The following is a 16,090-nucleotide window of genomic DNA, read 5'->3' as shown; positions in this document are numbered from 1 at the left end:
GGGGATCTCCAGCCCGAACTAATTCGGGGCTCTAAAGGGGCCGGCGGCGGCGGCTTCACGTACGTCGCAAGGCCTTCTGGACCCGACGCAGCTTCATGGCCGTCCGGTACGCCGAGAACTTGATGTTGTTCAGGTCAGCTGAGGGAGGAGCGAAAGAAAGGGAGAGAATGAAAAAGAGAGAGAGAGGGGGAATTATCCATCGGCTGCACGCCCAACGGCAGCAAACGCCCAACGGCAAGCCGCCCTCGCCTCTGCAGCGGAGCGGACCCACACAAGCCATTAAAGAGGCTTTGTCTGGATAACCAGACCGTTCAAAGTGTGGACGTTCGGGCACCCTCTGGTCAGATCAGATTAATAAGGAAGGCAAACGTTGTTCAATCACAATTAATTAAGATCCTACAAAAGCAATCATACTGCCGGCCAACGGCAGCCTCCAGGCTAATTAGAGAGGTGGCGTGGTCTCTGGGGGGGGGGCACGGCGTACTCCAAATTAATGAGGGACAAGGTGAAGCAGTGGTAAACACTCGCCCCCCCCCCGGTGGGGAAGGTGTGGAGATGAAGAGACTAAGAGGAGGGATAACTGTCATACCCAGGGCCTGGTACAGCTCCGTCATCTTTGGGTGGTCCCAGCACGTTGTCTGGGCCTGATGGCTAGAAGCAGAGAAAATGAGACAGCGAGAGAGAAAGAGAGAGGGAGGGAGGTGAGAAGGGGAGACAGAGCAAAAGGGGGGGTGGGGGTGAGAAAGAGAGAGAGAAAGAGGGAGGGAGGTGAGAGGGGAGACAGAGTGAAAGAGAGGGGGGGTGAGAACAGAGAGAGAGAGAGTTGGAGGGAGGTGAGGGGAGACAGAGTGAAAGAGAGAGGGAGGGTGAGAGAGAGAGTTGGAGGGAGGTGAGAGGGAGACAGAGTGAGAGAGAGAGAGGGGGTAATGAGAGAGATAAAGAGAGAGCTAGGTTATCACAGAGTGCTCTCAATCACCACACCATCATGCACATGGATCCACACTCTCTGCAGAAACTCTCGATCATCTGATGCCAGGTCATATTGCCTGTGTGCAAATGCTTTTACACCCAACGGCAACATTTACCAACACTCTGCAACTCTGCAACTGGCCAAAGCAGATAGCAAACCACCTTCAGCATGACACCGCCTCACAGAAAAAACTATATATGCCTCGTAGAAATAACAGGCAGGGGAAGTTTTCCAAACCCTGGAAGGCATTTAAAAAATGATCACCCACTCATCGATTGATAAGGCTTAGTCAATCGGGAATGGCTTTCAGTCAGGTAGGCTATACAAGCCTTTGTTTAAATTATTTTTTAAATTTACAGGTAATGACACCAAATGACTTTGTCGAATAACTCCTAAATGTAAGAATGTATAGGCCATTAGAGACATTTAAGTGGTCACAGGCCATAGTGTTCTAAAGGAATCGGCATGAAATGCATGCTGAACACAGTACATTTATATATGCCTCCATATACTTCTAATGATACGGTAGACTTACTGTAAAAAGTCTGGTGCCACTGGGCACAAATGACTTTGCATTTTGACCCTTAGCGTGAAGTAGCCTAGCTGCGTCCAGATGGCATGAGATTATACGCAGAGGGGGGTAGAGAACCACATTCAGAACCACAGCAGGGGAGGCTAAACAAGCCTTTTCTCCAATTAGCCTATGAGAAAATAACGACAGCAGAGCTATAGCTGATGTCTCTAACTCTTGAGTGTAAAATAACTAGGTAATTGTAATGGGAATCACTTTGAAGTCTGCGCAAGACCCCCCCCCCCCCCCCCCCCCACCCCCCACCACCACCACCACCCCTCTCAGCGTGGGGGGCCTGTGTCAATTCCTCCTTTCGTTTGACAGAAACCCATCATTAGCCACTGGGACTTACTTGATGTAATATGGCACTTTGTTGGGGGATATGGCGCGCTCCCAGGGGATCTGTACGGAACCTGCGGAGGGAAACCGAATCCGTCAGGACACAAAATGAAACAAAATGGCCCCATTTTCCCCACAAAGGTGTTTCCCACAAAGGTATCCCTCAACGGGAACTGATTGCAGGGGTGTGCAGGTAGCGGGAGCCAACCGGTTCAGAGTCAACAGTGCAGGAGGCAGTGCGGTGTAATGTCAGGGCAATGGTCAGGAAACTGGACTAGCAAGTCAGAGGTTGCAGGTTCAACTCCCAGGAGGAACACTGTCATTGTACCCTTGTGCAAGGTGTTCCACCTGAACTGCTGCAATAAGCATCCTACAGTATGTAAAAATTGTAAGCTGTTTAAGTTACTCTGGCCTAATTGTTCTACCAATGACATAATAATCACATACCAGCCCTTCTATTTTCAGAGACATAAATAGAAATAAATAAAGGCAATACGTTGAACAGGCAGCCTGGAATTGAATACAGGTGCCTGCTGTATCGATTACAAGGAGAGCCAGCATCCACAGTCGGCCCTTGTTGTGTCTGTAAAATGATATTTTATTGCTCTCTTTAGAGTTATCATGGCCTCAGACCTGCCAATGAATCACTCACATCCAGAGCACACTGCAACCCGGTGACATTACCCGCTGTGACTGTGCTTCCTAAACTTTCTGAGCCCATAACTCACTTTAAGAACAAATACACTCTCTGCTCAAGATCTCTTCTAAACCTGGAGGTGGACATACACTGTATGACCAAAAGTGTCCGGACAACTCTGGATCTGGGGTTTTTCATAGTTTCAGTGAAGGCAAATGTTAACGCGATGACACTGTAGACCATTCCGTGCTTCCAACTTTGTGGCAACAAGGCACTTTTTGGGGAAGACCCTTTCTTGTTATAGCACGACAATGCTCCCAGGCACACAGCAAAGTCCAAATAGAAAAGGTTTTGTCAAGATTGGTGTGAAGGAACTTGACTGGCCTGCATAGAGCCCTTAACTCAAACCCATTCAACACCTTTGGGATCAATTGGATCTTTTAGTGCATGTCCAAATATGAAGTGTTGTGCATGTTACTAGTGCACTGTTTATCTGAGGACGTGGAAACTGCAGGTTCAGAAAGTAAAACTCCCCAGGATTTTGTGCCAATCATATGGATTTGCTAATTAGCTAAATCTTTCAGCCAAGAGGTAGAACTAATTAGTGAAACCAGCTGGCTGAGTTAACCTGATTGGTGTGAACGTCTGCGGACGTCGAGGGCCGCAGTCACCGTGGCGACCCACTTCAGTTCTACGGCTGCTGAATCAAAACACTGCTGCTTATCAAAGCGGCCGAACGCAGTCGGTATGAGCCCCTCCCCTGCGCTAACGAGGACGCGCTAACGAGCACCATCCAGGCGGGGAGTCCAGCCGCCCCCCCGACGGCGCCGCGGAGCCCAGACACAAAGCCGGCGCGATGAAGGGAAACGCCAGGGTGGCGCGGGATGCCCGCGGCGAGGTTTCGGACCGCGAACGGGTTCGCTCACTGGAGAGGAAGTGCTGGGACCCGGGCCCGAAGTCTCTGTGGGCGTCCTGCAGCTGCTTCAGCCTCTCTTCGATGCAGCCCTGCGGGAGACGGACAGATCAATCGGCCAGTGGTACCTTCGCCCCGCCCGCCCGGACCCGTTTTCAGGCAGGAGGCGGGACATCACTGAGCAAATGTGCCTTCAGCCCTTTGAACAGGTGTGTTGCAAAAAAAAACGGGTGAACATTCCACTGGCTTCAAAGGGTAACTCTCAGGATGGGACAAGCATTTCAGCAGGAAGCCACAGAGAGAGAGAGAGAGAGAGAGAGGAGGGATTTTCAGAGTACAAAGAACATTTCCTTGATCACTTGACGCAAGAGAGAGTTTTTTTTTTTTTGCTTCTTTTTTCTCCTAAAAAAATCACAGGCCTACAGGGATTTAAGTCTGTTAATCCAGGTTTATTCGCAGAGTAATAGATTTACTGCGTAAATTACCAGTCGCGAACGTCCAAACATCATGAGTACACAAGCAAGGCCGGCAAACGCACAGGCAGAGACAGAGGAACCCAGCAGCGATGTTATGAAGCATCTCAGGACATCTGTGCGCTGAAGTTGGCATTATGGAGAGCTAAGTAAGACATGTCTTTAAGCACAATGTTTTTATTTACCGAGATCGACATGAGGGATGCACACGGGGGAAGGAGCCGTCGCATCTGGAGGAAATTCCGGTATACTGAATAAATGTAATTGCCAGCTATTCCGTGTAATATAATACATCTTTTGTATATACTGGTGCTGGTACCTTTACCCGAGGCTGAGCTTCTGAATTATTAAAGTCGAAAATATTAAAGAAAAACATTGGAAATCAGCCCTTCTAATGCATTACATTCGTGTCACCAGACCCAGAGCGGAGCTCTTATTCAAATGACTCGAATCATGAATTTTGCATTTATCACATTATTCACTAGAAAATAAAAGGTGAGAGCATGAGTGGAGGGAAAAGAGAGAGACCCAGGCGAGAAGCTCTCAGCTCAGCACACGGGGAAAAAAGGAGGGGGAAAAAAAGAGAAGAAGCTTCTTTTCCCTCTTTCAACAGCCAGACTGCCGCTCGGAAGCTGGATCGCAGCTGTGCGGTCCGTGCGGTGCGCTCAATTAACTCGAGCGATGAGGCGCGTCTTTGGGGGGGGGGGGGGCAGGGTACTGTGAAAACACTGCTGAATTCCCCGTAGCAGACACGTGCAGCCTGAAGACGGCCTATGAGAGCCCCAAACCGGGATGTTCAACCACAGGAGCGCGCCACGCGCGGGCAAATTATGGCAAGGAGGAATCGCAATTACCGCCATAACTGCACGTTTCCTGCTCTGGTCTGCGGTGCGGAGCGGCCCCCGGGACATCTCCCAAACGAGGAGAGAGGGGGGGAGCCCGCTGTGGGTGCCGGGGGGTGGGGGTGGGGGGCTATGTGAGGAGAGAGGGGGGAGCCCTGCTGGGGTGCCAGACGAGGGGGGGGGGGGTGTGAGGAGAGAGGGGGAGACCAGAGGAGGGAAGGGGACGGGGTGTGAGGGCAGGGGGGTGTGTGAGGGGAGGGGGAGGCCAGAGGAGGGAGGGGAGGGTGTGAGGGCAGGGGGGTGGGGGAGGGAGGCCAGGGAAGGGGGTGTGGAGGGGAGAGGGGGAGGCCAGAGGAGGGGGGAAGGGGAGGGGGGTGTGAGGGGAGGGGGAGGCCAGAGGAGGGAAGGAGGGCGGGCAGGGGTGTGAGGGGGAGGAGGGGAGGCAGAGGGAGGGAGGCAGGGGGGGCGAGCATGCCGGTACCTGCAGCAGCTTCCATCTGCTGTTGAGGTGCTCCAGGGCCCGGGCGTTCTCCATGGACAGATGCACGTCGGATATGGCCAGCTGGTGCGCCAGGTCGTTGATGTGCTTCATTCCCTCCTTCACCTGCGTCAGCTCCTCCTTGAACAGCTGGGACGGGCAGAGAGGCGGAGCGCCCGCGTCAAACAGCGCCCCCTAGCTGCCCCGCGCTCTGACCGGCGGCGCCCGGTCACCGCGCGGCGGGCGCAACCTCGCTAATGAGCCGCGCGGCTCTTACAGCGCAGCCAGCCGCGGTGGCGCTAACGATCTCCGCTGCGCTTACACTCTCCTGCCCGTTTCTAAATGGCCCCGCTGCTGCTGCAGGAAGGCTTGTACTACGAACACGAGGGCAGAGCGTTCGACTGGCGAAGCCGCTGACAAGGGCTGCCCTCTGACGGCAGTGGCACAATGGCGGCTTTGTTCACCGCGCGGAAGGAATCGAGTAATGGTTCCAAACCACTCAAGAAAATGATCAATCATGCTAAAGCTCCAAAGTGCGAGATGCCAGCGTACGGAATCATCATCCATCATCCTAAATAATGGCTTCTTACATGAAAGTGGTTTACATTAATAGAGAGGGGCAGTGGTGCGTGTTGTACTGTTGGTTAGGATCTTGTCAGTCAACCTGTAAAACACACACACACACAGACACGCACACACACACACACATACATGCATACACTCATGTGCATACGCACACACACACTCATGCATACACACATAAGCACACACACGCATCCAGACATACACGCACAAACAGAAGCCTGCAGGTACACATGCACACTCATACACACAAACATGTAAAAACATACATGTGCGCACACATGCATCCATACACACACACACACACACACACGTACATCCACGCACACACACACACCTATACACACCCATGAACACACACACACACACAAGCACACACACCTATACACACACACACACGCACACACACACACCTATACACACCCACGCGCACATGCACACACACCTATACACACACACACGCACATGCACACACACCTAAACAACACACACACATGCACACACACTAAACATCACACACACACACACACACACACACGCACACATACCTATACACACCCACACACACACGCACACATACCTATACACACCCACACACACACACACGCACACACACGCACACACACGCACACATACCTATACACACACACGCACACACACGCACACATACCTATACACACACACACACACACACACACACACACAACCACACACACACGCACACACACACACACACACACACACACACACACACACACACCACACGCACACCACACGCACACCACACACAGCACACGCACACACCACACCACACACACACACACACACACACACACACACACACACACACACACACACACACACGGTGTTTTTCGGGCGGTGCGCCAGGCCTGCCTTGGTGGCGTCGATGTGGTCCTGCAGCGAGTCGATGAAGAGGTCCCCGACGGGCTCCCAGGCGTCCCGCACGCCCTCGGCCTGCTCCAGGGCCACGCCCAGCTCCCCCATGGCGCCCTGCACCTGCAGCAGCCTCTCCAGCGTGCGCTCCATGTGCCGATGGCGGTCCACGCACCGCGCCGTCAGCTTCTCCCACAGGTCGCTGGCCACGTTGGCCTGCTTCCACACCGAGCGGCTCACGTTCAGGATCCGTCTCCGCGGGGACACTTCTGGAGAGCGAGGGGGTGGGTGGGGGGTGGGTCGAGTCCCCGAGTCAACAAGGTTGGCCTCAATTTCCTCCCGTCTCAGTTAATTTGGGAAATTAATCGAATTTGATTCATAAAACGAAAAATTCCCATAATGCTCTGTGAAGATATTTTCAGTTAATGAAGTGAATGCCAACTAAATTGCCCCGAAGAAACAGAATCGTCCACAGTGCCACTTGTTAACCAACGGCTTGTTTTCCACAAGCAAATCACTGGCATCATTAACATGAGGAGAAACTCTCCAGCGTTGTTTTCTAGGGTCAATAATCATAACACTCAGAGTAGGAGTGCTACTCCTGTTGAGATCAACTCCTGTCCACATCTTAATTATAAACTAATCATCATAAACTAAAAGGTAAAACTGGTCCTGGATCAGCACTGAAAAGGGCCAGACCTCTGTGGAATACATATAAGTATATTTTTCCAAATGAATTTGACACCCAACGTGGGGCTGTACATATCCAATGAGACCCTGGGGCTCATTCTTGCACCAGAGCATGGTGTCCCCTAGCCCCCCCCTGTGAATTACATATTTGACATACTTCAACACTTCAGGTGCCAGAAAGATTTGAACACACGCCAGCAGACCCCTGATTTTCACAGAAACATGCTACCGACCAAACCGTACAAAAGAAAAGAATCACACAAACAAATTTCGTTCAGAATATTGAATACTTGTTTCCTTTTAAAATGGAAAGTAATCTCAATGGGGGTCTAAATCTTACTCGGGTCTAAAGGATTAGCACGTTTTCACCTCGGCATGGTGCCTTCATCACATGATCTGTACCAATAACATGACTCATATTTTCCTCTTACTGAAGTACCAGTAACATGACTCAGCTTTCTCCTCTTACTCTTACCTCTTAGTGTCTTTCACCAACACAACTAAACATCTGTCCGAGAATACATACACATAATTTTGATATGGCTTTCAGTTAGTGACTGTGCTCGACTGAAAGTAAAGCTCAACAGCGGCGAGGGCTGAGTTTGGGGCAGACACCGCTGGTGATCTGGGCGGGGTCAGCGGGGGGGGGGTGGTTTTAGGGCGCCCCCGGGGGCCAGAAGCAGACCTTTGCTGTCGGCGAGCGTCTCCTCGGGCTCCTCGAACGGGTGCTGAGACAGGAAGACCTGGGCCGACTCCAGCACCGAGTAGATGAAGGGTCCCCTGGACTTCACGTCCTCCATGAAGGCCTGCAGGGGGCGCCCCAGACACAGGTCAGGGCAGAGTGCGCTGAGAAGCGGCCATTCAATAACAATCTGCCCTGAGGCAGGAGGCCCACAGGACAAACAAGTACCAGAGAAAACACAGAGATGGGAGGTCAAAGGCCAAAGGTCACCAAGGGCCCATCACGGAGGTCAATGAAGATTCCAATGCTTATTTTACAGTAATGAAGACCCAAGAGTGGAATGACTCCTCATATAACTCTGAAATACTGTGACTGCCTAACACAAAACCACATTTGACTTACAAATTCATAAATCTGTGAAATACATAAAGCCATAGTGAATCTCCTCCCCCCTCCAAAGTTACGTCTTTTTGGCAAACCCAGTGGGCCAATCCATTTACCGTATGACATGATAACAATTCATTTGGTGGCTCTTACAGCGCACACGTGAATTACCCACGCCAAGCAGCACAGCGGTCCCTGTCTCTCAATGCCCATTAAACCAAATGGCCACAGTAGCGTTTGAAATTCTGAGCCAGAATTAAATTACTAGCCTCACTGAGCTGGCAAATATAAGGACGGGCATACACGTGCAAAAATTAACCCACGGCTGTGGTTTCCCCGTTTAATTCTTGGCGAGTTACCAGGGCCAAAACTCAAAGACCTGGAGCGGAGATGAGTTAACACGTGAAGAGCATTAATTCCCCGCCCCATCTGCTTAAACTTTAATCCGAGCCCATCCAGCGGAAGCTCTCTCTTGCATCCAGCACACGCAGAAAAGCAAGATTACAGATCTCATTTGGCTGAATAATGCATGCGCCAAACAGCAGGAGGACCTGTTTTCACTGACCCGCTCGCTAATTGACAGCATTTATTTACCAGGGCCCGAGAGAGCCCATTATTATGGAGTCCTCCTTGCCTCAGTACCACAGAGGAAGAAAGAAAAAAAAAATGCGGTTTGGTACGCCTCTGCTCTGAGCAGCGCGCACCACACAGCTCCCACAAGCCCCGGCGTGCAGGGACACGTACGACGCTGGCACACGTACGACCTGCGCATCGCGGAATAAGTCCCCTTAAGATCAATAATTCACATCTCTTAAAACGCAATACTCCTCTGCAGTTTCCTTCTCCCTCTCCCTTTCGTCTGAAAAGTTTCGCATCGACGCAGTGCCACGGGAGCACGTCTTCGAGGGTTATAAAGGAGCGAAACGCTGAAAATGAAGCTGTCGTGGGAGCGATGAGCGGGTGGGCTGGTTTGAATGGGGGGGAAGGGGGGGGGGGGGGTGGCTGGGGGGGGGTTGCAGTTGTTCAGTAAAATATTCCAACAATTTGGTTTTTTGAAGCTCATGCACAGTGTCAAAATTCACAGGAGTAATGGCACGGCGATGAGCCACCGCCAGCTCCAGGTACAGAAATTGGCCTGTGAATTGGTCCGTCCTCTTTCTGGCTCTTAATTGATAGGCTGATTTCGCATCACTGTCGTGGGGGCGGGGCCGTGAAAGCACTTTTACTGTCAACACGTTCCACAGAGACGCGCAGCAAACTGACAGAAGAGAAAATTGGAACCAAGGGAGAGCGAGCACTCTGCGGTGGAACAGAACCAATTATTGTGTGTGTGAGTGTGTGCGTACGCGTGTGCATGCATATGTATGTCTGCATGTGTGTGTGTACGCGTGTGTGTGTGTGTGTGTGTGTGTGTGTGCGCACGTGTCTGTGAGCGCATGTGCTGGTGTGTGGTGCGGAGTGTGTGCTATGTGTGCGTGAGACATGTGCTGTTGTGTGTCATGTTGAGAGTGTGTGCTTGTGTGAAAGTGAGAGAGAGACGGTTACAGTCTGTTCAGTGAATCCTGGACATCTCTTGGTAGAAAAGTAGTCACTTTCAAAAGCAAATGATAAACCACGAGACCAAAATCACCACTGAGCAAATTCCCTTCAACAAAGGGGACAATTCAGACCAAATGTGGGCATAGTTATCTCCAAATACCATAGTCAGATTTTCCACTAATTAGCAGCTGAATGAGATCTCTAGCTGTTGAATGAGGATGTACTTGGTTAGCGTTGAAGTGAAAACCTACAGGACAGTAGATCTCCGGGAACAGGGTTGGGCAGCTCTGCAGCGTGGCGGCCTACCTGGTGAAACTCCCTCTGGTGCTGCACGGACCCCACGTCGCCCCCTATGGGCAGCTGCTCGGACAGCTCCTCATCCTTCGCCGTCAGCCATTCGATGATCTCCTGCAGGGACAGCTGCAGCTTCCCGCTGTTGTCCGAGAGGGCCTCCAGCCGAGCTCTGAAGCCGCGAAAACCGCCACAGTCACACAGGGTCACCACCCCACCTGTGACAGCCACACCCGCCCGCAGGTGTGCCCCATTTTATCACACAGCATATCAGCACACTGTGTTGCAAATTTGTATGAATGAAATGTGCTCGATAAATAAAGGCTGATTGATTGATTGACTGACTGATATGATTAAATGCAACTTTGAGATTTGTTTTCCCAAATAACTTGATAAACACATAAAACAGTAACACTTGCATTCACTGTATATACAAGTCAAGGTTAGGGAATCCAGATCTATGTCTAGTCTGAAGTGTGATGTTATATATGTACTGTGCATAAGCAGCATATATACATAATACCACACATAGTATAGTAAAATTTTGCAGTGCTTCCCTGACACTCAGATTGGCCAGAGTTTCCTGTTTGCTATATTTCCAGTTGTACGTTGGCCCAATTCAGAACCAGTCTCTCTCAATTCAGTTCTGTACATGATATTTAACCTGAGTCAAAATGCAAGTGGATGTAATCATGTTCATTCTGGAAAATACCTCCAAAAATGAATAATTCATGGAAGAAATGTCAAAAAGCATTTGATTCCCCAGACCCTCTCAACTAATGAGAATACTCAAGATACAAGTAAAGGAAATGTGTCCATTTTTCTCAAAAAAGAATCATTTTGAAATTCAAAATTCAGATTCCTTCATTAGGCCCAACTGAGGAACTGAAAGACTGAAAGGCTTATTACTAACCAGAGAGACAGACCTCAGCAGCATTAACTGCCACAGGATGTAGATCAGTGACACAGCAGATGCTAAACACAAATATCAGAAGCATATGAAAAAGTGTGATGATCACCGGGATCACAATCTCCTTCGGTTTCCACCTGCACCAGTTTGCATGTTTCTTCAGTTTCTGAGTTCACCCAGGTTACACAGAGACGCATTGTGAGCAATAAGCACCCACAAAAAAACCTTGAAATCTGTAAGTGCTTGTGTTTGTCATACATTATTAATAGCAATGGCCCAGGTACACTTGAGTGTTAGCAGGAAGAATATCAACATTATACAATATCCTTAAAAAAGGACCTGTGAATTGTACACATGCTTTTTTTGTTTGTTTACAAAATGAGTAGCAAAGACCATTTTTATGGCTGCTGGGAGTAAAACAATCAAAACTGAACAAAATCAGACACGAAATTCTGATTGAGCCACCTGCCAGAGCTGTGTGGGACCGAATGTGAGCCCCATCAGGATCACAGCTGGAGGTGGCGGAGCGGGAGTGTGGAAATGGACCAGCCTTTCAATTACGCCGGGAATCCGGGCTCCAAAATAACATTACTCCATCTGAATATCACATTTTAACCCCCAGACCCGGGCAGTGTGGCGAATCGTGGACTGGAGAGAGGGGAGGGGGCACACAGACCGCCGCACACTCAGAGCGGCAACTAGGGGGAGAGAGCGAGAGGGAGAGAGAGAGAGAGAGAGAGAGAGAGAGAGAGGAGAGAGAGGAGAGAAGAGGAGGGAGAGGAGAGAGAGGGAGGGATAGAGAAGAGAGGGAGGGAGGCGGGCGGGGAGGGGAGGGAGAGAGAGAGAAAGAGAGAGAGGGAGGGAGAGAGAGATAGAGGAGAGAGAGAGAGGAGAGGAGAAAGAGAGAGAGAGGGAGGGAGAGAGAGATAGAGACAGAGAGAGAGAGAGCGAGAGAGAGCCTGCCCGCCATACTAACAAACCCAATAAAGTTTGCAGCACGTAGGCCTTTTATTAGAAATCCCTTCCATTTCCGAGCTAGTGAACCATAGAATTTCACATCACGTAGCCTGAGGGCCCGCAGGTTTTGCACGCCAGATAAAACGAACACAGTTAATTAAAAACGGGAGCACGGAAAAAAATCAAGGCTCGCATGGCCGGACGTGCGTTTTTTTCCCCGTGGTTTAATCGCGTAACTCATACACTTGTTATTTATTCTACTTTCTTATTTATTTTTTTAACGCGGGTCATTCCGTGTGTCAAGGATCATGACCGGCAGTACTTTCCCTCCAAACCCCCGAAGCGATAATGACAGGCTGATATCAGAGGGCAGCAGCATGTTGAATATAAAAGAGGCGGCTGTTGGCGATGTGAAGAGATCAGGGCTGTAGTCAGACGGGTTCTCCCCCATCCCCCCACACAGAGGTTGTGCGCTGGAATCAGAAAGCCTGTCTCTGTAAAGCCCTGGAGGGACGGGACCCGTGGTGTGTGGAGATACACTGCGCCTCTCTGGGGAGGGGGGGGTTTCGACCCCTCTGTCTGTAGCGCAGCTCGGGGGGGGAATCTCACAGGGCGCGGCCCACACAGCGTCCGTGCGCGCTGTCCCGTCGCAGCTTCTCGCCGGCACGTGATGATGCGAGCGGCGGCGCAAGTCTCGCCTCGCCACTCCCGCTCGCTGAGCGCGCTCGGTTAGCGCCGCAAGGCTCGTGGCAGCTCGGGGACGCGACCCAACCCGCCGCGCCCATCTGTCACCCGTCTGCGAAGCCAAAAACTTCACACTGCGCCAGGGTGCAGCTCCTGATGTCTCAGCAAGTAGGATTTCTCTCTGCAGTGTCTGTACACGGAATGCAGTAGCTCTTCTTTATAAAGCCTGTCTGTGTGTTCACACCGAGACCACAAACGAACACGCAAGCTTGATTCAAAGAAAACCGGCACAGCAGATGATAAGAGAAATCTAATATAATCTAGTCTAACCTTTCTGCACCCCATCAGGCTTTTTGGTGCAGAACTGTCCCTATAGTCACCCACAGACATAAAAAAAAAAATCATGCGGTTAGCACTATAATGCAAAGTGAGATCTGGCAAAAAAACAGGGCTCGGTAAGTTATACAGAGATATTGTAATAAAGAGAGCTGTCTGAGATTAATTAAAGGTTTTTGAGAGAGAATAATGCTGCACTGAAATGGAAAAAACCGAAGACGAGAGAAAAGGGGCTGGGGGGGGGGGCTGAGCGTGGGGAACGTGTGATCGCATCTCTGGGGGCATGTGTTACTGCGCACGCATGTTCAGGCATTGCAGCAGCAACTGTCGTCGAGATCGGTCTCCATGGCGTCAAAAAAAGTGAGTAACTAAAGAAATAAATGAAATGGATTTTTCAAAAATCTCAAGACCAGCTGTGTAACAGACATCTGAACAGACCAGCGGTGACCAATTACAGGCCAGCAGGCCTTCTGACAGGGGAAGCAGCGCTTTGTCAGTATTATCCATGCAGCCGCAACTAGAAAGCACACCAGGATGCAATCTGGACCAATATGTTGTGACAAACGTCGAAGCCTGGTGATCTAAGCTCAAGACAATAACAGCTCGCTTGTGCTGGGATTTTCAGCGTGAATCTCATGCATTTTTTAAATTTTATTGTCACTTAAATGGAAACATGATTCCAAATTAAAATCCATCGCTATCTTCGAGCAGCAGGAGAATCAGCAGATGCCGTTTCGCAATTCAGCGAATAATTAACACTGGAGAAATAAGACGAGCTCACTGCTAATTTTTTGTGACTTTTTTTTTTTTCCGAAGCGTGCCTCCTGGCTCTCAGAGGCAATCTACTAGGGTCCGCTGCGTTTGTTCCGTGCTCCGCGTCATGCTAATATCACGTCAGTTCAGCAGAGCGGTATGGGAGACAGAGACGCGCGCGTGAGAGACCTGTTAAATGTGCTCCCCGGGCCACGCGAGAGAAGGAAAGCAGAACGAGCCGGCAGAGAGTAGGGAAAGGGACCAGTGTAAGTCATTAGAGAGAGGGGAACAGTGTAAGTCATTAGAGAGAGGGGACCAGCGTAAGTCACTGGAGTGAGGGGACTAGTGTAGGTCATTGGAGAGAGGGGACTAGTGTAGGTCACTGGAGAGAGGGGTCGGGTGTAGGTAAAGGGGGAGAGGGGGCCTGTATAGGTAATTTAGGAGAGGGGAACAGTGTAAGTCATTAGAGAGAGGGGACCAGCGTAGTCACTGGAGTGAGGGGACTAGTTTAGGTCATTGGAGAGAGGGGACTAGTGTAGGTCATTGGAGAGAGGGGACTAGTGTAGGTCACTGGAGAGAGGGGTCCTGTATAGGTAATTTAGGAGAGGGGAACAGTGTAAGTAATTAGAGAGAGGGGACCAGCGTAAGTCACTGGAGAGAGGGGACTAGTGTAGGTCATTGGAGAGAGGGGACCAGCATAAGTCACTGGAGAGAGGGGACTAGTGTAGGTCATTAGAGAGAGGGGACCAGCATAAGTCACTGGAGAGAGGGGACTAGTGTAGGTCATTGGAGAGAGGGGTCCGGTGTAGGTAAAGGGGGAGAGGGGGCCTGTATAGGTAATTTAGGAGAGGGGAACAGTGTAAGTCACTGGAGAGAGGTCCTGTGTAGGTAATTGGGGAGAGGGGTCCTGTGTAGGTAATAGGGGAGAGGGGTCCTGTGTAAGTCATTGGAGAGAGGGGTCCTGTGTAGGTAACTGGGGAGAGGGGTCTTGTGTAGGAAACTGGGGAGAAGTGTAGCAGTATTGGGAGTGGCACACTCGAAGACACTCACACAAGCACTCACGCAGCAGAAATGAAAAGGGAACTGCACAGGTGAAAACTCCTGTTACTGCATGGACACTTGGATAGGCAAAGCCTCTGAGGGTAAAGATCGCTGACAGGTATCCACCAGGGCTGTTTTTACTGGACATGCGCTGGATACAAAGGCCATCTTGGTGGCAAATCAAGAAAAAACATAATGGAGCTCACTGTATGTATTTACATCGGGCTTCTCATACATACTTTAAATACATTCAATAACACATTAAAATGGTTAACATGATATACCTTTTGTCCAGCACACACTACAGACTGCAATGCAGTGACTAATTTTACACACTAATACATGGAAGCATGGGTTAACTGAGGTGTCATGGATCCATTGAAGACATCGTGGTCCCACGGTTATGAGCTGAATACACATCTCTTCACACACTCCCTAGCCTCAGAGATCACAAACTAGTCCAGGAACTAAAATATACCATATATATGATTATAGCCCATTATTTCTGCCACCATCTTTTATGTAACAATATTGTGAAGGAAAGGCTCGTTCAGCTCATTAGAGAAGATGCAAGGACACATTTGGGAAACCACTCAAAAAATGTAATTAGGAGCATGCAAAAAAAACACTGATTGCAGCCCGTAATGGGTATTTAGTGAGACAGGAAGGTAGCATTTTAAACATGAAGCATGAAAAATAAATGAAACATTCTGGCAACCAGCAGGTCATTAATTTCAACAGTATTAAAATTAATTTTATCTTTACCGTCTCCGTGAAAATGATTACTAAGATTATGATGATGATGGTGAAGATGACGATGACGATTATGAAGTTCCACACTGACGATTCACGAGCTGAAGCCGTAACTGTTTTTAAACCTGACATACTTATCTGTGCCTCCCAGCAAAGACTTTGCCAATCCAGGACCTTGTGACCTCTTGAAGAAAATGCTTATTCTACTCTCTCTCTCCCCCATCTTCCTACACACTGGCTACTTCAGGAGTGACCAGCCCAAGGCATGGAGGGCCACAGGGCCTGCTGTTTACATTTAATCGATAAATTAAAGTGGTTGATTACACAGTTAACACATCTCATCTGTTTTCTCAGGTTCAGGTTACTTTATT

The 16,090-nt window shown here is 49.9% G+C and overlaps 1 protein-coding gene across 3 annotated transcripts in view; it reads right to left on the bottom strand.

Annotated features, from left to right (window-relative positions):
• The window catches only part of drp2 (dystrophin related protein 2), an 88,984-nt gene that overhangs the window by 19,468 nt on the left and 53,426 nt on the right, over window positions 1-16,090 (bottom strand). For all 3 annotated transcript variants that reach the window (XM_064329313.1, XM_064329312.1, XM_064329311.1), the window contains 8 exons: window positions 10,301-10,457; window positions 8,075-8,195; window positions 6,700-6,968; window positions 5,227-5,373; window positions 3,444-3,522; window positions 1,894-1,954; window positions 590-651; window positions 64-138 (listed from right to left, as the gene is read on the bottom strand). In XM_064329313.1, the coding sequence (XP_064185383.1) occupies window positions 64-138; window positions 590-651; window positions 1,894-1,954; window positions 3,444-3,522; window positions 5,227-5,373; window positions 6,700-6,968; window positions 8,075-8,195; window positions 10,301-10,457 (971 nt within the window). The remainder of the gene's footprint in view (window positions 1-63; window positions 139-589; window positions 652-1,893; window positions 1,955-3,443; window positions 3,523-5,226; window positions 5,374-6,699; window positions 6,969-8,074; window positions 8,196-10,300; window positions 10,458-16,090) is intronic.

The sequence above is a fragment of the Anguilla rostrata genome, chromosome 3 (genome assembly GCF_018555375.3).
Source record: "Anguilla rostrata isolate EN2019 chromosome 3, ASM1855537v3, whole genome shotgun sequence".
NCBI classification, from domain to species: Eukaryota; Metazoa; Chordata; class Actinopteri; order Anguilliformes; family Anguillidae; genus Anguilla; species Anguilla rostrata.
Note: the sequence above shows the minus strand (reverse complement) of the source record. Positions and strands in the feature narration are given on the sequence as shown.